The 21,144-nt window shown below is 52.2% G+C and overlaps 3 protein-coding genes across 3 annotated transcripts; all 3 read right to left on the bottom strand.

Moving 5' to 3' along the window:
- Nucleotides 1–1,426: 1,426 nt before the first annotated feature.
- On the bottom strand, nt 1,427–3,523 carry Mzb1 (marginal zone B and B1 cell specific protein). The gene is made up of 4 exons (XM_032885964.1): nt 3,321–3,523; nt 2,422–2,546; nt 1,993–2,103; nt 1,427–1,895 (listed from the first exon to the last, which is right to left on the bottom strand). The coding sequence occupies exons 1-4, from the start codon at nt 3,492–3,494 to the stop codon at nt 1,739–1,741; spliced, it is 567 nt and encodes a 188-aa protein (XP_032741855.1). The 5' UTR covers nt 3,495–3,523; the 3' UTR covers nt 1,427–1,738.
- Nucleotides 3,524–5,789: 2,266 nt separating this feature from the next.
- Nucleotides 5,790–9,600, bottom strand: Prob1 (proline rich basic protein 1). Its single transcript, XM_032885740.1, has one exon. It carries the CDS (start codon nt 9,598–9,600, stop codon nt 6,550–6,552), a length of 3,051 nt encoding a protein of 1,016 aa, XP_032741631.1. The 3' UTR covers nt 5,790–6,549.
- A 1,719-nt stretch (nt 9,601–11,319) lies between these two features.
- On the bottom strand, nt 11,320–19,255 carry Spata24 (spermatogenesis associated 24). The gene is made up of 6 exons (XM_032886075.1): nt 19,097–19,255; nt 17,918–17,983; nt 17,573–17,703; nt 17,411–17,481; nt 11,580–11,682; nt 11,320–11,475 (listed from the first exon to the last, which is right to left on the bottom strand). The coding sequence occupies exons 1-6, from the start codon at nt 19,211–19,213 to the stop codon at nt 11,346–11,348; spliced, it is 618 nt and encodes a 205-aa protein (XP_032741966.1). The 5' UTR covers nt 19,214–19,255; the 3' UTR covers nt 11,320–11,345.
- Between the last annotated feature and the right edge of the window lie 1,889 nt (nt 19,256–21,144).

Raw genomic sequence — 21,144 nt, 5'->3', positions numbered from 1 at the left:
CCATCAGGGTTCACCTCTTAGAGCTGGTTCATTGGTTCATCAATGGCATGTTGGGGTTGGTTTTGAGAAAGCTAAGCTGATTCCATGACAGACTTCAAATTGGCAGTTAAGGAGACTGGGCCTAAAAAGTGGGCAAGTCCAGGCAAGTCCATTACTAATAGAAAACCCCCAGGCTCCAGCATTGATGCCCAGGTAATGGAATGCCCCAGCCACCTGGCCTGAAGCAAGGACAATGGTCAGCAGCAGTTTCCAGACTTCCCCAGCTACTTCCTCGGCAACAGTTTCCAAACCTCACAACTCAATAAAGTAATGTCCACAGAGATGGACCCAACAGATTAACACAGAGGTCATCTACCCCAGAATTCCCTAAGGTGCTTTAAATCAGACCTGCAAGCTCACTTGGGTGTCCTTCTATTCTGGTAATGGGAGACCCTAGCATGCTGGACTTCTGCAGAACAAAACACTCTTTGTGTTTACATACTATTTGAGTCTGGGGTACCATCCTTTAGCGAATCATGGACACTTAGAGTTTACTAGCATATCAGAGCCTACCAGGGCTTGGCTCATATCCTAGCTGCCAACCTTGTGATTGGCTCCTCTCTTGTAGGCATTACATCATTTCAAGTCAGACAAAAATGGTTTTCACTTATCTATTCCTAACAGACATATCCCATGGCAGACAAAGATAGGAGGGTGCATGATTAGTAATAAAGATGGTGAACTTCCAAGATGGCCGACTTTGTCCTCACCCTCCTCACCTGGCTGCTTAAAACAAAGGTCCTGTGGGTTCTTCCTCTTGCTAGCAGGCCTCCTGGATGGACTGGCTGAACAAGCTAGAGGCTGGATCAGAACAAACAGCTCTTCTCACCCAACCTCATCCCCTAAACCTCTCCCCTAGCTCCTCATTAGTATCTAAATCTACCACTTCAGCCATGCATTCTCTTGGTCCTCCGCTCCTCTCTTGGTCTTCTGTTCTTATCTCTTGGTTCCCTCTCGCAGCACCCCCTCTCCCCCTGGACCACCTCCTCTGGTCGTCTGGTTCAGTCTGGACCCTTCTAGACACCGCTGGCTGTGCTCTCCCTCATGCCTACAACACAACCCTTCTCAACCACACTTAGGAGCGGCCATGGCCTCGTTTTCAGGCATTGCTCAGATTGAGCCTCTATTGTCTAAATGGGTAATCAAGCGAGCAGCCCATGACTACGTGACTGCAGCTGCCCGTCTATACTTTCCCTACCGGTGGATCGAAAGCCCTCCACTGTTTGGCCCTGAGCAAATGACTGGATTCTTTCCTAACTTGTTTACTTTTCCAACCATGCCGACTCTCTTCTAGTTAGGTGAAGTGATGTGTATTTGGCCCGCATGGGAAGGACTTCAACAGAAACATCATTTTCTGCCCCATCCTCAGAAGCGTTTGCAGGGAGGATTCAAAGTCGGTGAACTTTATTTGAGAGTAGAAAGGCAGCCGCAGCCCCAGGGAGGCTCCAGGGGGAGTGGAGGGGGAAGACTGACAGCCGGAGTCAGGCTTCCCGGCCTCCTCCCCACCACCACTGCTGAAAGAAATGTATAGGAGGGTCAAGCGCAAAGGCTCAGGACTTCAGCAATTTCAAGGCTGAGCAGGAGGACAAGTTCAAGGCCAGCCTGGGCTACATGATGAGAGCCTGTCTCTAAACAGCCATTAATAATAATAATTAATTTAAAAAAATATAGACACGATCCAGAGGTGTCACAGCTTGGACTAAAGCTCTTCTCTCTGAGCCGGGATCTCCTGTGAGCAGGACCCGTGGGTGCCCCCACAGAGTAGCGCCTCCAGAGTCTCGTGGCCTTGGCGGTAGGCTTCATAGATCTGGTCCTCTCCAAACTCTCCCAGGTAGTGGAAACACGTCATGGAGAGCCTAAAAGAGCAATAGGCACCGTGAACTCTAACCTGCCCATGGGGAAGTCGAGGAGCAAAGCAGGACTCCAGAGACTCCTTCCCCCGCATGCTATTACCTATTGGGCCAGGGACCCCCAGTAATCATCACGCTGATGCTGGGCTCTGGCCCCTTGCTAAGTCCCGGGCCCATGAGACGCTTCATCTGGTTCACTTCTTGGACTCCATAGCTGATGGTAATAGGCAGAGATGTAGGATCAGCGCAGACCAGCTCAGCGAGGGACTCGCTCCTATTCCAGGCTAAATACACTGAGCTCAGGCAGGGTTAAATCCAAGGCTCAAGATCTTAGTGATCTTTCTGTGGCCATCTGCTCTCTCAGATGTTCCCAACAGCAACCGTAGCCCAGATTTCAGCTCAGCCCGCCTCCTCCCTCAGGCCAGAACCTTCGTGGAATGAACACGTGGCACCCATCAATGGGAGGATGGGGGTCTGTACCCGCCAGCCCTTCCCCTGAAGGAAGGTGACAGGGACTGGGTCAGCAACTCACGACTGCCAGTTCTGAGAGCAGGTCCGGTCCAGCACATCTGTGTATGTGGATTCACTCAGCTCCTGCGATCCACTGGAGTCTGGAGTGTGAGATTTAGCCTCTGCTTTCGCCAGATGTTGGCCCATCTGGAATGAGGAGGTGCTGAGAACCTGGTCTTTGGGACTGCTGGCCAATTAGGGGAAGGAGAGAAGGGCAGACGCCCAGCGTCTCTGGGGAGAATGAGGTGGCAGGGGAGCTGTTGAGCCGGAAGCACCTGCAAGGCAGGCTGCAGGGGCCCCTCTCTGGGCCCCACGGCTGGGCTGGGTCAGCTCAGGCAGGACCTACTTTCCCGGGGCTGGGGGAGAAAATGCTGAGTGAAAGACCTGCCCCTCTTTCAGAGCACACTTGCCCAGTAGCACATGCTATTTTTAAATCATGAGACCAAGGAAAGCCAATAATGATGATAATGATGATGATGATGATAAATAAATTAAGCAGTCTTTAATAACATGTGTACTCACTCGCCCTGCGAACATACGGAAACGTGGTCGCACAGGCACGCTTGGGGTGAACAAGCATGGGTTCACATAGATACTTATGTATTCAACATGGGTAAAGTAAGGCACCTCAGGGACCTGGGGAGGGTGTTCAGATGAAAAAGGATACAGTCAGGGAGAAAGTATAAGAGGACTAATGATCCCCTAGGTGACAAGATAGACGGGGCCACCTCAGATTGTCTGTTCTTTGGTGACCAGGCAAAAGAGTAAACTTAGGCATGACAATTGAAGCGAAGGGGGCCGGTAATACCCTGAAAAGATCGCTGGTTAGGGCTGAGGGCTGGGGGTTAAAGGCTCAATGGTGAGGGCTAAGACAGATGGAGTGGCCTAAGCGAGGACTGCTAGGGGACAGGCAGAACTTACCTGGTAGGCCACAGCCCGGCAGGCATCGCAGCGCAGGTGAGTCGGCATATGGGATGCGTACTTCTCTTCATCATCCAGTGTAGGAGCTGTAGCTGAGAGGGAAACCCTATCCGCGAAGCTCCCCAGGATAGCCCTGCACCCGAACAGTAGCAACAGCGGCAGAGGTAGTCTCATGGCCTCTGAACTTACTTCGTGGCGCACAGGCTGAGGCTGGGGCACAGATGTGCGTTCGAATTATCTGTGGTTTAGGCCAATGGGGAACCGACACCTCACTGACCCTGTTCCCTTCCCTGAGGCCCTGGAGGTGCCACGCACGCACGCACGCAGGTTCCACAGCGGGACCCAGGCTGCTGATGACTCAGCTCCATTTCACGGGAAGATGCGAGGAGAGAGGCTGGGGCTGGGCAAGGAGACTCCGCGGCTGATGGAGAACACACTGTGACCTGAGTGAGTGGCAAGAACTGTACCGAACATCCTGTGGGGCAAGGTGGCTGCTGACAGTCATCATTATTCTACTGCAGAGGATGTGAAAGCTCAGAGAGAAGCCGTGTTCAGAGTGGTCCCCAATGCCCACAGGTCATGGCCTCCAGGAGGAATGGCTGTGATTGCTAGCTTAGGGCTCTAACTGTAGTGAGACAGAGTTATTGAGTCTGGGAGACCACAGTGTATGAGACCATCTGTGGTCTTTTTCTCCAATCCTAGAGTGCCCTTTACTTAGGCCAGAGCCAGACTTGAGGGCTATGTGGAGGGTGCTTAAGAGACAACAAGCCAGGCTGGAGAGATGGCTCAGCGGTTAAGAGCATTGTCTGCTCTTCCAGAGGTCCTGAGTTCAATTCCCAGCAACCACATGATGGCTCATAACCATGTGTAATGGGATCTGATGCCCTCTTCTGGTGTGTCTGAGGACAGCTACAGTGTACTTATGTATAATAAATAAATACGAAAAAGAGGGGGTTGGGGATTTAGCTCAGTGGTAGAGCGCTTGCTTAGCAAAAGCCCTGGGTTCAGTCCCCAACTCCGAAAAAAAAAAAAAAAAAAAAAAAAAAAAAAAAAAAGAGGCAGCAAACTGAAGAAAGCTCAGTGGTTAAGAACAATTGCTTGTTTTGCGAAGGACCTTGTTTCAGGACCCATCACTCACAAATGGTTCACAACCATCTGTAACTCCAGTTCCAGGGGATTCAATGCCATTTTCTGACCTTCATGGGCTCCAAGCATACATGCAGCACACATACATACATATGAGATAAACACTCATAAAATAAAAATAAATATATTTTAAGTGTTATTTATTTGACTTTTTGAGATAGCCCTGGCTGTCCTTGAACTCAAAGAGATCCACCTGCCTCTGCCTCTCAAGTCCTGGGATCAAAGGTGTATACCACCATGCCAGGAAAAAGTGGTTTTTTATTTTGTTTTTAAAAGGTAGAAGCAGGAAATTAGGACCATACACTTGGTTGTCATTTCAGTCACCATGGCTCTCCATGGTTAGCCATTTATTGCACACCAGGGTGAGATGATACACTCTAGGGGTGGCCCTGGTCCCTCCATGTCATTGGGACCAGTATCTCAGGAGAGATGTTGAGGTTATTTTGATGGTGTATTTTAGCCACTTTCCAGTCCAGGGCAAGGTTGACAGAAACTCCTAGAGAGGGATCTTAGCTACACAGGCTCAGAACCAGAAAGCTGCCGAATGTCTGTCGACCCGGCATTGCTTCTAGTGGGAACGATCCTTTCTCAAACACCTCCTGTCAAACACCGCTCCAGCAAGGCTCAAAAACAACACAGAGACCACCTTCTACCTCACAGAGATTGTCCTCTGGCCCTCAGTTTACCCCAGGCTCAGAGCGGCTAGAGCACAGGTTTGGGGTCTTTCCTGTGCTGGAAGTAGCCAGAAGGGCCAGTCCCTGTGTGGTTACTGTTGTCTCTGGAGGAACATGAAGAGTGAAACCAGCTAAAGGGCCAGGGCCCCTTGGCCTACTCATCTAGGAACACCCTTCCTCTTGCCAGCTCTAACTCACCCTAACAGCCTGACCTTCCTCCCTCTTGTCCTCCTGGTAGTTCAACTTACTTGCTGTCTATTGAGGTGGGAGTGGCTTCAGGATAAGCTAGCTCAGCTCCCAGGGTCTGTAGAAGACAGGGAGGAGCTGGGTTCCCTGCTGTGGGCTGTTAGCTGTAGCCATCTCTTGGTTTGTTGTTTTCTGAGACAGAATTTCTCTGTCCTGGAACTCGCTCTGTAGGCTGGTCCTGAACTCACAGAGATCCACCTGTCTCTGCTGGGATCAAAGGTCTACACCAACACCACCCGGCTGTCACATCATTTCATGAAGCTCCCCCATTTTGTTTAAACAGCAATCCCCAAAACTGAAGTACCTTGTTTTTCTAGATTCTTGCTCTCCCTGCCCTCTCAACTCCAGAAATGGCCAAACGAGAGAAATGTTTGCTGATCACTTGAGATTCTTTAATTCATCACTTGTCCCTAGTCACCCTCCAGCCACAGAAAACCGGAAGAAGAGTAATCTTCCTCCCCTTCCTCATTTCCTAGACCCTCCTGCAGGCCTTTCTGTCAAGGAGCTGCTCGTCTCATTGACTGTCTTTCCAGGGACTACAGCCATTTCACCCAGTTCTCTCACCTCCAATCCACATCCACATCTCCTTATGCAACCCATACTTCATCTCCAACTACTGTCCCCATAGCTCCCATTCGCTGCCCCAAGCTGCCCAGGGGCCACACTAGGTTCTCCCTTGTAGGACTAATCCAGATTTGATGGCTGTCGCCCATCCCATCTCAGCAGCACCTACTCTCCTGCTCCACTCAACTGGGCCCAGTGTTAGGGAAATACAAACAGTTCACCAAGGCAGCCCCGTCCTGCTGCTCCCACACCTGCTATTCTGGGAAACCCCAACACCTCTTAGACTGGCTTCTCACTTTGACAGACTTGCTTGCCTACGTAAACACATACACAAACACAGCACACCCTGGGAAGGTTTGGGGAAGGGATACATATTTTTGTTGGGGGGCGGGGGCGGGGATAGGCAGGCAGTCACTTGCTAATGATGCTCCAGCACTATCAGCCCAGGTAGCAGATACATTCTCTTAAGGCCACTTCTGGTCTGGTGACCGGCTGGAACTGGCCAAAGAATTGACGGGAGAAAAAAATTAAGAGACTGGGATCCGGAACTTCCAAAGCCTTCCAGGGAACCCAACTCCACGGGGATAAAGGCTGGGGTTTTACAAAGGAAACACAGAACCCTTGCTGGACTGGATGGGACCAGAACTGGGGGGTGGGGCACAGAAGGCCAGCGGCGGCGGTGCCGGACTAGGGGTCCCGCTCAAGGGCATGTAGTACATCCCCTCCAGGGATCCAGCCTCAGGAGCCCAAGGTAGCTGGAGACCACCAAGGGCTGGCAGATTGTGAGACAGCGGCGACAGTGACGGGCCAGAGATAGGCCCATAGACGGGCGGGTAGAGGCCGGGCCCTAAGGCCAGCGGGGCATAGGGTTGGCGTGGCGGCCGGGAGGGAGAGGGCGACGGTGGCAGCAGAACTTCCACATACTGCCCGCTCTCGGGATCGAAGAGCAGCCTCAGCCTCGGCTGCCTCGGCGCCTCCACAAAGTAGTACCGGCCGCTCTCCGGGTCTACGAGGACCTTCCCCGCGGGCACGGCTCCCGGAGGCCTGCGCGTCCCCAGGGAGGATGCAGGATGGAGCCGGTCGGTGGGAGGCGCGGAGGCCGCTCGCGGGAAGGGTGCAGCCGTCCTGGCTGCCGTCGCCGGAGGATCCGGAAGGAGGGGCGCCTGGACCGCAGTTGCAGGAGACACAAGCGGTGTCTCTAATTCGGGTGCTGCCCTAAGGCTGGAGTTGGGACCCGCCTGCGGGGACCCGGGGCGAGGTGGTCTGGTCCCTGTGGACTCTAAAGGGGAACGCTGGGTTGAGGTGCGAGCGCCTCCTAAAGGGCTGGTCCGACCCTCGCGATCTGGGGCCAGACTCTGGGCCTCAGCATCCGGGTTTTCTCCTCCAGGACCCGGTCTTTGGACACTCGGAGTTTTCTCTCGCCGCTGGCCGAAGGCTAGAGCGCCAGGCAAGCGGATCTCACTGCGAGCGAAAGGCTTCGCGGTGCTGTTCTCTGCCCTCCGCCTCGGGACCCCGCTGGACTGGGGGGCATCCTTAGGGGTTGCAGGGAGTGAAGGCTCTGGTGTCTCGTAGGGATGAGGAACCACAGGCAGAAAGTCCTTGAGAAAAATGGATGTGTAATGAGTCGGGGCGGGCGACTCAAGTGCCGGGAGCTTTTGCGTTTTGGATACGTCACCCTCCTCCCCGCAGGTGTCCGCAGGGGGCGCGGGAAGCCCGGAGCCTGGGGTCCCTGCAGGGAAGCTTGGCGCGTAGGTAGTCTTGACCATCTTGCGCACGTCTCGCGGTCGCGGAATGGTCACGCGCGGACGTCCGGAAGTCGCTTCTCCCGAGCCCAAGGTTTCTGGGCACACATCGTCGTCCAGGATGCTTGTCAGATGACTTCGGGGCTGTTCCGTTGTATCTACATCTGGAGAGGGCTGACCGCCTCTGAAGGCAATATTCGCATTTTCCAGTGAGAGCAGACACTGCGCCTCTGGGAGCTCTGGAGTCCCGGGTGCTGATGGTGTAGGCGACTCCGGCTTCTGAGTTAAACCATTCAAAGCTTCCTGACGCAATGCCGTCGATGAAGCCTGGGCAACCGGACTCCAAGTCTCTCCGGGCGATGGGCTACGCGTTTCAATAGGATGAGGTGACTCCCGTGGGAGCAGGGCTGGCAGGGACGGGTCCCTACTCAGTCCTGCTGCATCTCCGCCTCTCGAATTCGGAACCTTCCACGGGAGAGGCGCTTCGGGACATGGGTTCCCAACTCTAGCGACACCCCGAGTCCATTGGGAAAGTGGTGGCGGGGAAGGGGTCCTTCTGCTGACGACTTCCTCGACGGAGGCATTCCGATCCTCCCAGGCAGAGGATGCGCCAGGGAAAGCCGGGCTACTCGTTCTCCAAACAATCTTATGAGGTTGTGGGAGGTTCTGGGGAGACGGGCAGCGAGGACCCCGCACGGCCCCGTTTGGAGCCTGCAGCGGAGGAGATGGGCTTCTCGGTCTCACAACCCTACTGGGAACCACCCGGGAACCCCTGGAAGGACTCCGTGCCCTCGGCACGGTTCGATCGGGAGTCTCACGGGGGAACTGGGTCTTGGGTTCCTGTTTGTGAGCCTGGTGAATTTTCTCCTCTGACTGCAGAAAGATGCTGGAACTAACTGGACCCAGAGGCTCGGTCCCGGGTGCCGGCTTGTCCCGCCGAATCGCTCGCTCTCGGAGGCTAGGCCAAGGCCGTGGGGCTTTGGCCGAGGCAGAATGATCGTGTGCGCGGGGTGGCCGGGACTTGGCCTCTTCCAGGACCACATGAGTGCTGGCTGCCGTTTCCTGAGAGTTCGTCGTGGATTCTCGCTTGCCCGTAGACTTCAAAGTGACGTTGCTGGGGGCTGGGACCGCAGAGCCTAGTTTTCTGGCCAGCGCCGTCTGCACGATGCCCGCGGCGGCCTGCAAGCGGCTCAGAGACTCGTCCAGGGAGCCGGTGCGCAGGAGCAGTCGGGGACGCGGCGCGCGACTGTCCTGCGAGGGACTCCGAGGCCGCGGACGCAACTCGATCTGACGTTTCGGTACCGTGCGGGGTCTAACGGGCGCGGTGCGCTCCTCCAGGGCCACCTCCACACATTCGTACTGGCCTGAGACGGCAGGACTCGGCTCGCGGGGCGGCAGCTCCAGGTAGGTGGCCCAGCGAGAGCCCCCGTCGGGGGCTTGCGGCTGCGACGACACAGAGACCGGAGACGCTGGCCCAGGCAGCAGGGGACTGCTGAAGGCAGGCGCCATGAGCTGTTGCTCCTCCAGATCCTCCGCGTCGGAGCGGCTGAACAGAGGCCCCGCGCCGAAGATGACTTCCATCTCCCCCGACGGCAGCATGCGCAGCTGGGGCTGGGGCGGCGGCGGGCCGGAGCCCGGGCCTCGCGGGAAACCCGAGCCGGAGCAGTGCTGCTGGCGGCTATTCTGGGCGCTGACGGACAGGACAGGCTGCGCGCCCGCCCCCCGCCCAGGAGCCACCCAGAGCCAAGTCCCCTGGCCTTCTGTGTCCGGCCCAACGTCCGGGGGCTCCGGAGAACCCGGAGCTGTGTGGTAGGAGCCGGACGAACCGGACGAGTCCTGACGCCCCGCAGAGGCAGGCAGCCGCCTTGAGAGCCCAGGAAGGGCTAGCGGGGCGAGCGCAGTCAGCATGGTGGGCAGGACACCTAGCACTACACCCTCGCAGTGCCTCCGCTGGTGGCTCCTGCACTGTCCCCGCCCTGCCTGGATGCCGTGGGGTCAAAGCGTCTTAAAGCGCCAGCGTCAGTGCCTGAGCTAGCGGCGTTGGCGGCAGAGAGACCTAAGCTGTGGGCCCTACCGGGTGAAGCCCCCATGCCGAACTTTCTCTAACACAGATGCAGTGTGGGTGTGGGGCTCCAGACTCCGGCTGACAGGCATGGGAGAAGAAGGCAGGCCTAGCTTTACTAAGGAGGCAGCAGCTAGGTCCAATTCTATCACAGAAAATTCTGGCCTTGGCCTTGCAAGGGGCTTACCCGAGATGAGGTTCAGGGTGTGAGATCTTGAAATTCCGTATCCTCAGTCCCCAACTCTTTTAGTCCCCAACTCACAAACTCTCCTCCATGCCTTCCTTGTGCTTGACTTCCCGCACCCCCCCTCGACCACACACACCAACCTCTGTTAGGGTTAAGGACTATCAGAGGGCTCTCTGAACTCAGGTAGGAGCTGACTAGACTCATAGCTTTAAGGCCCATAGGGAAAAAAGAGCTGGAGGGTCGTCCCTAGCTTGCTTTCACGAGCAGCTTAGCACCCAGAACAAACCTGGGAGACAGAGCAATCTCTGTAGGGTTCCCTCTAAAGCCCTAGGCCCACAAAGCCCTTATTCCAGTCCCCCCAAACCTTCATTCCTTCCCTCACAGAGCAGCAGTCACCAGCTGTCTTTGTCTTATGACAATAGGACAGGACTGTCCTTAACCTCTAGCTTGACCGTCCGCTGTGACTCAGGCCCCAGCTGGCTCTGACACACCAGCCCCTCCTTTGCCACCAGCCTCACAGTGACAGCACAGGCTGGACTTAAAAATCTTAGTCTTGTGGACCTTGTGCTCCTCACAATTACCTAGACACACACTCAGTGATGACTTCCGCACAGAGTTGGCCTTTCATCCTCTCAAATCTGCCTGAGCAACTTGAGCAGGATACCCTTTCCCTGTTTCTCTGCTTTAAAGTTTTCTCCCTTTCCTTGTTTGAAGGTTTTTGTTCAACAGTGTAAGAAGCTGCAGATGTGATCTGTATGGATGGATGATAAGCACAGATTTTCACTACCTGATGGCTTCTGATTTCTCAGCTTCCCTGTGGTCTTGGAATCCAGCCTTTGAATTCTCTAGTCAGGGCTAACATGAACACACACACAGACACAGACACAGACACAGACACACACACACACACACACACACCAGCACAAGTGTGAGCGCATAAGCACAAGCACAGAAACACACTCCTATACTCCACTCTGCCCTGGCCCTATAGCTAGCCCCAGAGGATCACATTCAAGTCCAGGTAGGGTGTGATTGGGCTAACTGGGGCTGAGTATATAGGAAAAAAACACCAAAAGCAAGTAGCAACTACTGGCCCACAGTTCCCGAAAGACTCACAAAGACCCAGTTCCCAATCACTCCCATTGGCTCTACCCCACCCCAAACGAGGGCAACGGCAGGGGCTAAGGATTTGAACGGTGCTCCCTCCTAAGCTCACGAGAGGCAGCTGCAGTGGTGGTGCTCCCTAGACCTCCCATGAAGCCCTTGGTGCCTTGGAGGCAGACAGGCAGAGCATGCACTCTTAGAGGGATGTGGGACCCACAGGGATGGAAGGGAAGGGTTGGTCTCCCCAGGACAGAGAAGGGTTGGGTATCACAGCTAGGGAACAGCAAAGCAACCAGCAGTTTATTTCTCCCTGGAACACTGACGGCTACGGGCCCGACGTGTTCCTGAGGTTTTCTTATGCTTCTGGTCCAGCACCTGGGCCATGTAGGTCTCCTGCTGCTTCTGGATCCGGAAGTCAGACATGTGATTCCTGCAACGGAGCCAGCTGGTGGTAGGCTGGACAGCCCTGGGTAGGGGCCACAAGTCAGGCTCCCCACTTCCATCAACAACCCCCAGCCTGGCCCAGCCCCTCACCTGAAACTCTGTCTCTGCTGGCTGATAACTTGCTGCAACTCTTTAATCTCATTCTCTTTGCCATTAAGTATGTCTTCCTGCTTTATAATGTGGGATTCAATTTCTGTGGGGGAGAGAGGCAGGGAGGTGGGGTGGTTCCCACTCTCAGGCTTCTGAGTCGAGGTCTTCCTTTGTGTGGTTCTTCACACTTTACTCTCCCTGCCCAGGAGTTCTTCTTGGACAGCTGCCTGGACCTTAGTATGAATGAGTTTGTCTTTCCGCATTGGAGACTGCACCCAAGGCCTCACACGGGACAGGTAAGAGCTCTGCCACTGAGCTCAGAGGTAACTCCTGTCTCTGCCTCCCAAATGCTAGGATCAAAGGAGTGCTACCATGCCGCCACCACCCCAACCCCATACCCAGCCCTTTTTTTTTTTTTAATTTTTTTTTTTTTTTTTTTTTTGTGAGGCAGGGTCTCTATTATAATAGTTCTGGCTGTTCTGGAACTTTCCATGTAGACCAGGCTAGCCTCAACTGCAAGAAATTCACCTGCCTCAGCCTTCTCCAAACTATACCACCACAACCATCTCAACTTTCTACTTTCTACTTGGTTTTAAAGCAGAGGCTCATTAAGTTGACCAGGCTAGCCTTAAACTCACTCTGTAATCCTAGTAGGCCTTAAACTTTTGGTCCTGCTACCTCAGCTTCCTGAGTAGCCAGGCTTACAGGTGTTCATCACAGGACCCTGCCACATCAGCAAATTTGTGAGATCTCATGAGTTAGGGACAATGTTGTCAGTAACTTCACCACTGTATTATGAACCTCACCCAGGTGAGGATGGGTAAAAATCCTTGGTGAGAAGTTGCAGCCCCTCCAAGTGCTTTCTTTTCCCATCCCGCCCCTTTTTCCTTGTGCACTGTCTAAAGTGTCTCATCCATCCATTGTTGGCCTTTCTATGACTAGGACATAGGTCCACAGGGACTGTTCTGCTCGTCACTGTAACCTGAAGACCTAAAACGGAGCCTGAATCATAGGTCTGTGTGCTGTAGAGGGAACAAGATGTTGCTAAGGGCTCTGGACTTCGAAATACCAACCTTGGCCATCTCAGTTACACCAGACCTATCAAGGGCAGACTGATGCCCAGCCTTGAGCTGTACAGGGGCCTCCGGTGAGAGATGAGGTCCTTGACTACTCCAGACATGTGCTTAACTTCTCAAAAGGAGGAGTCAGGACTCAGGAACTAGAGGCTGGACAGATGGCTTGGCAGCTAAGAGCACTGACTGCTCTTCCAGAGGTCCTGAGTTCAATTCCCAGCAACTACATGATGGCTCACAACCATCTGTAAAGGGGTCTGATGCCCTCTTCTGGTGTGTCTGAACAGCTACAGTGTACTCACATTAAATAATTATAAAAAAAAAACCCAACTCAAACTAAACTGAGGGTGGCAGCACATGCTACTAATCCCAGCACTTGGAAGGCAGAGGTAAGAGTATGGGAAGTCGACGGTCATCTTACGAAGTTCAGGGACGGTCTAGGCTACCTGAGACTCTCATCTCAACACAATGAATGAATGAATGAATAAATAAATATATGCTGAGGAGTTGAAGGCTGGTGGTGTGGCTCATTACTACAACACTTGCCTAGGCATGTGTGAGGCTCTTGAGTTTGATTTCCTGCACCAAAGAAAGGAGAGAGGAAAATAACAAAAGATCAAAGAGGAAATGACGAGAGGAGGACGGCTGCACTGGAGGAAGGCTCGTGTTGATGAGGCAGTGTTAGCAAGCTGGGCTGGCTGCTTTTTCAGACCAGGTTTCTCATATCTCAATAGTCCCTATTCCACAGTAGCATGGAGCGGACCCAGTGAGACAGTGATGGAAAAGCCTCCCTCCTAACCAAGCACACATTAGAGACAACGATTTTTGTGTATTAAGTCAAAATCCAATGTGGCTATAAGGACCCAAGAGCATTTATATAACTGTCCATGGAGCCCTGGAAAATTTGATCACACAGGGAGGGGGGAAAAGCCCTTCTGATAAAAGGACGGCTGCACAGGACTGGGAAGACAGTTTCCTGGTAGAGTGCATGCCTATGCTTAGCTGGCAAAGCCCTGGGGTCCATTCCTAGCACCAATAAAAAAAGAAAAAGGAAGGGAAATGTTAGGTGTGGTGGCGCATGGTATAATCCCAGCACTCAGGAGGTGAAGGCAGAAGAAGCCGTTCAAAGTCATTCCTTAGCGAGTTTGAGGGCAGCCTGGAATGCCTCAGAACCCATCTTGAAAAAGGGGTAGGGAATGGGGAGTGAACGCAGTGGTTAAGAGCACCACTGCTCTTCTAGAGGACCTGGGCTCCATTCCCAACATGATAGATTATAACCTCCTGTAACTCTGTGTACCTGCAGACAATACACCCATACATACATATAAGATAGACAAACCTAAAAAAGCAGTGATTAAAGTTAAATATAAAAAAAATTGGGGGTTGGGTGGGGTGAGAATGGGAAAGGGCTTGTTCTGTGAATCACTTGCCTTGAAAGCATGAGGTTCTGGAGTGGGGTCCCCAGAACCCATGTGAGATGCTGGGGTGTGGTGATATGTGCTTATTATCCTAGTACTAGAGAGGCTGAGGCAGGAGGATGCCTGGGACTCTCTTGGCCAGCCAGTGTAGCCAGACTGGTGAGCTTCAGGCCAGTGCGAGCCTGCCTTACAGGAAGTGGGTATCATTGCTCAGGATAACATTAGAGGTCGTCTTCCAGCTTCTATATGCACGTTCACACACGCACACACACACACATACATACAATTTAAATGGGATGGGGGCTATGGAGGTGGTTGGTTGGTAAAATGTTTGATCAACAAACACGAAGACTGCAATGTGGATACCTAGCACCCACATATGAAGCCCTTGTAATCCTAATGCTGGGGAAGTCAAGACACTGGGTCCTTGGGGCTGGCTGGCTAGTCAGTCTAGTCAAAACTGGCAAGTTCCAGGTTCATGTGAGATCTTGTCACAAGAAATAAGGTAATGGACTGGTGAGAAGGCTCAGCAGGTAAAACTGCCTGCTGCCGACCCAGAGGACCAGGTTTAAGTTTAATCTCCAGGACCCACACAGTGGAAAGTAAAGGCTGAATTTTCCTTTCACCTTCACACACACACACACACACACGCACACACACACACACACACACACACACACACACACACACACACACACACACACACATACACCAAAAAACCACTGCTTTTAAAAAAAATGTCAGGGAGTTGAAGACATGGCTTAGTGTTTAAAAGCACTTGTTGCTTTTGCAGAGGACTCTGGGTCAAGTCCTGTCACCCACATGGCAGCTCATAACTGTCTGCAAATCCAGTACCAGGGTTGTCAGATGCCTCCTTGTGGGATCTGTGGGCAGCAATCATGCATGGGGTGCAGATACACACACACATGCAGGTGTAACACTCACACACATAAAACAATGTGGAGAGTGCTTGAGGACTGCCCCTAACTCTGACCTCTGGACCTTGCATGCACAGACATACAAGGAAGGGAAGGAGGGAGGGAAAGAAAGAGGTAACTACAACACAAGTTTGGTCGTGCAGAAGTGTTGGTGCATTTAGCAGTTCAGGTGAAATCTGGCCCTAGAAGTACAAAGTAGAAAGAAGGACATTGGTGAAGGCTGGAGACAGGGAAGAGCCCACTGCATGATGGTACTGGGTCACAGAGACTGGTTCTCAAGGTCATCTGCATAATTTGAATTAATTGCATCTAAAATTCTTCTGGCAAAAAGAACTAGAAATCTGTGTGACTAACTGGGCATAGTGACACAGACCTATTAACTCCAGTATTTAGAGGATCTCTGTGAGTTCAAGGACAGCCTGTTCTATATACAGAGCTCTAGGATAGCCAAGACTACACCACACAGAGAAAACCTGTGTCAAAATGGGGGGGGGATAACTGTAAATATATATATGAAATTGGATTGAGCTGGGTGGGGGTAGCACATGCCTTTAATTTCAGCACTCAGGAGGCCAAGGCAGACAGACCTCTGTTGAGTTTGAGGCCAGCCTGGTCTACAGAGCAAGTTCTTGGACAGGCAGGACTATGCAGAGAAAGCCTGTCTCAAAACAAACAAAACAAAAACCAAACAAAAAAAAAAATAGCAACAACAAAACTAAACTAAAAACTAAAACACAAAGGGCCAGGCAGAAGTATTGATTAAAGCACAGTGGTTCATACCAGCACCCTGGCTTAGGTGAGGACTGTGGCCCCACTGGAACACTATGGGGGAGGCATCCAGACCCTGACCCTGTAACACCTGCAGAGCCCTAGGGCCTGGGCTGATTTGGGTAGAAGGAGATTCTCTAAGGTAAGGTGTCTCTGGCTATACCGGCTCTCTCAGTTCCCCAGATAGGGGAAGTGCAAAGGCAGGTAGGACCCGGGGTGGAGGGACACTGGGTATGAGACAGTGACTACTGGTCAGGCTTCAGGAAGCCTTGCTCAAACACCCATGATGCCGGTCAGCCTGTCAGCCTGGTCAGCCTGGTCAGCCTGCTCTGATTGAGAGACCAGCCTGTTGGCACTTCTCAGGGGGTGCTCACCAGGAGTGACAGAAGGCTGTGGCTGGGTGAAAGCTGCCCAGGCCCCCGTGGGAGCCTCACGAGGAGGGATCTTAACTCTCTTGGGCTCAGGTTGGTTTTTGGCCCCTTTAAGATCTGCTACAGTGGTGGATCAGATATAAGCTCTCAGCCACTGAGCCATCATGCCTACCATGGACTTATTAGCCTCTGTAAGCAAGCCCCAAATAAAAGTTTTCTTTGGAAGTTGAAAAAAAAAAAAAAAAAGATCTGCTACAGTAAGCGATCAGATGTCATGCATAGAATCTGTAGCTACCTCTAGGTGAGTCCTGAGACTTTAGCATTCTCTGAACATGAAAGCTGACCCTGAATGTTAGGACATTACGTAGTTGTGTCCTCAACTCAAGTGCTCCACACACAGAACCAGAAGGGGCCGAAGGCATGCACACAGCAGAGTGGAAATCTGGTGGCCCAGACAGATTTTACTCATTGAATATAATACTTTTAAACCGCCTGAACTAGCTGTCTACACTGACAATTCAGAAGTTTCCATTAAAGTTGACTTCTAAATTCCTTTTGTTGTTGTTGTTTTTTTTCTTTCTTTTTTTTTTTTTTCCAGAGCTGGGGACCGAACCCAGGGCCTTGCGCTTGCTAGGCAAGCACTCTACCACTGAGCTAAATCCCCAACCCCTTGTTGTTTTTGAGACAAGGTCTTATACAGCCCACAATGGCCTCAAACTCGCAATCCTCCTGCCTCTACCTCCTGAATGCTGGAATTAAAAGCATGTGCCACAACTCTGGCTTCTAGATTCTTTTTTTAAAGATCTGGCAATCTTAGGTTCTATTCCCAGGGGAGGGGCACGACTCTGGTAACCCGGTCTCCAGTCCTGCGGAGTCCCTTGATCCCGAGTCTTAAGATACCCAGCAGTTGCGTCTGCTCTCCGGCTCTTTTAAAGCAAAGTTATAGAGTACACTGTTTCTAACACTTATCAAAAATGGGAAAAAACAAAAGGTGGACTAAGAAGGTTGTATGTTTCAAGAAAAATGGGAGCGAGCCCGTTCCTTTATGGCTGTGAAGAATACCGCACACTGTTCGCGTCCATCACTTCCGTGGCCTGCCTGGTCCCTGAAGGCACTTTCGAAGGTGTGACCCGCCTGGACTTGCCTGTATCCTCAGCCGGGGGCAGAAGTTGGGGTACAGCCCTGCTTTTGGCATCATCATTGGGCTGTTGGAAAAGAGCCCGTGTATGTTAACTTGGGGGGCAGCTCGGGCCTCCCGCCTACCATTGCACTTGGTGATGAGCTGGTCCTTCTTGCTAGACTCCTGCAGGACTCTGCACTTGACACTGGAGAGCCTGAGTGGGCAAGTTAAAATGGAAGGGTGGGTGGGCAGAAGGCACATGAGCCCCCAGGCTCTGAATGCCTTCCTCAGGCCCACTCACTCACGCTTTCTCAAAGGCCATTTTCTCCTTCTCCAGCTGCTTAGACAGCACCTCCACCTCGCCAAGGGCAAACTGCAACTTCTCTTCTTCCTTGGCAAGGAGGGCTTTGGTTTTGGCGTGAGCAGCTTTTTCATCCTGCAAGGGAGACAGATGGTGGCTCTCTTTATCCCAAGCCATGTTGGGTCTCTCAGGATCCCTTAACTAAACCCCGCTTTTCAGAGGTGCGTGCTGAAGTCAGGGTGCAGGAAGGTTTGGCCTTACTAGGAGGGCTACAAGACTCAAGGGTTCAGCCCAGCCACAGGGGTCCCGGGAGGTGGGAAGAGATTAGGAGTGTAGAGAGTCCACTCACCACCAGCTTCTTCTCTACTTCCTGGAACTCTTCTTTACTGACAAAATTTTCATCTTGGAGAACCATCTGCAACAGAGCCTGGCTCAGGAAGGGCCTGGGGCTAGGAGAGCAGGGGGATGCCCTCCAAGGACCAGGACAAAGGATGGGTAATGGAACCATGTCCAAGGCACCCAGGTCTCAACAGGCCTTAGGACAGGAGGATTAAGTCTCACGGATTTACAGAGACCTGGCTCTAGGTGCTGCCTACAAGGATCAACTAGCCTCACGGAGAGTGTTCAAGGCAGCACTGCACACTCTACGTCCTAGCAACAGTATACAGGCTGTGGTACACAGAGGGCCCAGCTTCAGTAAGGATCGGGATTGCGCTGAGAAAATGACAGGAATCCTGAGATCTAACTGCTAAATAGGATGTGTAGAGAAAAAATGTTCCAGATGGTAGGAGTAAGCTGCCAAGAGGAAGATCTGGGGAGCCTTTGGGGATTGAAGATAACTCAGCACCCATGGCAGCATACGCTTCGTTGAAATAGAGTATGCCTCTCATAATGCCCCTCGTATCTAACTACTCAGAGGGGAAGATGCGGTCTAAAAATCATTAGCGTGAAAAACAGATGTTAAGCCAGTGTTTTGGGGTTTTTGTTTTTGTTTGTATGTGTGTGTGTGTTTTTTGTTTTTAGATAGAGACACATCTCAACATTGTCACCAAAAGAGAAACAACAACAAACCCCATGAGCTCCAAGATGGTCATTACCGAGGTAACTTTTGACGCCAGTGGATGGCACCCACTGAGGTTGGAAACCAAAGGGCACAGAAAAGTTTGGGGGCCCTTAAATCAGCACCGTGAAAGGCCAATTTGTATTAGCACTGCCTTTGATACTGGAGAGGAGTGCGGCTTAAGGAATGATCTGGTTTCTGTGCGCAGGTTGCCTTAGGGAGTCGGTGAGGTCCGCTAAACGTGGAGACCCTGAAGTTCACTGAGTATCTCCCAGTCCCTTCAGCAACCAGGCAGAATGGGGAATATTGGTAAAGTTTAGAAAAGCACCCAGCTCTTCTGGCTTCCATCCCTGATAGCTAAGTGAACCCTGCCTCCGGAAGGACGCCCCCTACATTCACAGAGGGCCTGGACCCGCCCCCACCCGGGAGGCGTCCAGCGCGATCTTTCACCGAGCTCTGCCTGCATACCACATTCCTCAGCTGGTGGATCAATTCCTCCTGAGATTCAATGACGTCCCGCAGTTGATCGAAGGCGAGACATACAGATCCAGAGCCCCCCTGCGACCACCCAAGGGGCGTCGCCATCTTTTTGCCCCCGCCAGCTCGTTGAAATGGCCTCTAGCTGCGTGCCTCACCGGTCGCCGACCAATGAGAATGCGACGCCACAGAGCACCCTGGCAACTAGGGCGGGGACTTCCTCTGTTCGCAAGGCCGAGGCCCGGCTCTTTGAAAGCCCCTTCAGTCCGGGGCCTTTGGTTCAGTGAGTAGAGCCGGGCTGGATTTCATCACCCAACAATGCAACAAATGACCCGGTGTGTGATAGCTTAAGCTGGTAATTTAAGCGTTCAGGAGGCTGGAGGAGTGTGAATTCAAGGCCAACCTGGTCTACATATAAAAGCCCTGTCTCAAAACAAGAAAACCCACAAAAATACAGAAGAAAAGTTCTTGCTTAGCATACACAGAATCTTGGTTTCCAACCAGACCCCAACATTTAGGAGGCAGAGGCAGGAAAGAAACTCAAAGTCATTTTTGCATAGTCAGCAAGTTTAAGGCTAGTAAGGACTCGAGACCTTGTCTCCAAAACAAACAAAACCAAAGAATAAAAACCAAACCTTTGTAAAATAAGCCAGGCATAGTGGCTAGTACCTCTAATCTCAGCCCTCTGTGAGTTCCAGGACAGCCAGAACTACATAGTGGAACCCCTATAAAATTTGTCCCTTTTTGTAAACTTAAAAGATTCTTGTAAGCTTCAGGGAATCTACTTAGGTCCACCTTGCACAGACGAAATGGACTCCAGATAAGAGTACTGTCAACCACTTGTTTTGCTCCCCCTCCTGCCACATTCCTGAGGGTGGGATCTAGTCCCCTTTCCCTAGTTCAGGGACATCCACCCCCTCGAAGTACCAAAATCTCAAATTTTCAAATGTACGGCCTAGAAAGACAATTCTCCATGAACCCCTTAACTTTATCTCTTGCCCCAAACACTGATTTTCTATATTTATATAGAAATATAACACTATATTTCTTCCAGCATCCTGCCAGGTGCCGGCGTTTATTAAGTACCTGTGTCCAGGACAGCGCTGAAGCAGCTGCCCACAGGTGCTCAGGTCCAGCCTCACACGCTGCTTCACAATCCCTCCCCCCAAAGTCCTGCAGAGGTTGGACGCAGCCTGCTCTTCGCAGACCTGGCCACCAGTCTAGCTTTTGGATGCCCCAGTAACGAAGCCTCAGTGTCAGCAGGGAGTGCCATAGACAATTATGTTGCCCTTTATTCATTTATTATCAACAAAAGGCTGGGATGTTGGGTTTCAGACCTGGGACTCGTAGCTGAGGTACATGTTTAACCAAAGTGGATCTGGCCTCCACGTTCTCCCAGCATCCCTCAGCCCCTACCTGCTACAGAGCATGGCTGGCATATCCCGCCCTCTATGCTGAACTTTCCAGCCCAGGGGCTGGGCTTTCACTCACTCAATGGTTCTTCACTCTATAACCCAGACATTTGCCCACCTCCCCAACACATATCTCTCTTCTCTCTGTGCATGTGTGCTTTCTCTTTTTCTCCTCTGTCTCCCTCTGCATGGCAACTTCACTGACCCCTTCCTCTGTGGTGTGTGACCAGTGAATTCACCCCCAACAAACCTGCCTTTGTCATTTTTTCGGCTTGGATTGGCTCATTTCGTCGGCCAAGATAACTTATCACCTCGTGCCTATGGGAGTCAGAAGTAGGGCCTCATATTCTCAGGAACTGGTTATGGATAATTGTGAACCACTTTGTGGGTGCTGGGAACTGAATCTGGGGCTTCTGCAAGAGCAGGTCCTCTTAAGTGATGAACTATCTCTTCAGCCCTGTGCCTAAGGACTTAATTTTTTTTTAATTTTTAATTGTGTGTTGTGTGGGTGAGTGCATTATGTGTGCAGGTCTCGTGGAGGCCGGATCCCCTGGGGCTGGCTTCAGCTCAGATGGAAGGATATCCTGGGGCCAGGAACCACACAGCTCCGAGGTGGAACAGTGTCCC

Source organism: Rattus rattus, chromosome 15 (genome assembly GCF_011064425.1).
Source record: "Rattus rattus isolate New Zealand chromosome 15, Rrattus_CSIRO_v1, whole genome shotgun sequence".
Lineage (NCBI taxonomy): Eukaryota > Metazoa > Chordata > Mammalia > Rodentia > Muridae > Rattus > Rattus rattus.
This window is presented reverse-complemented; position numbering and strand designations above follow the sequence as displayed.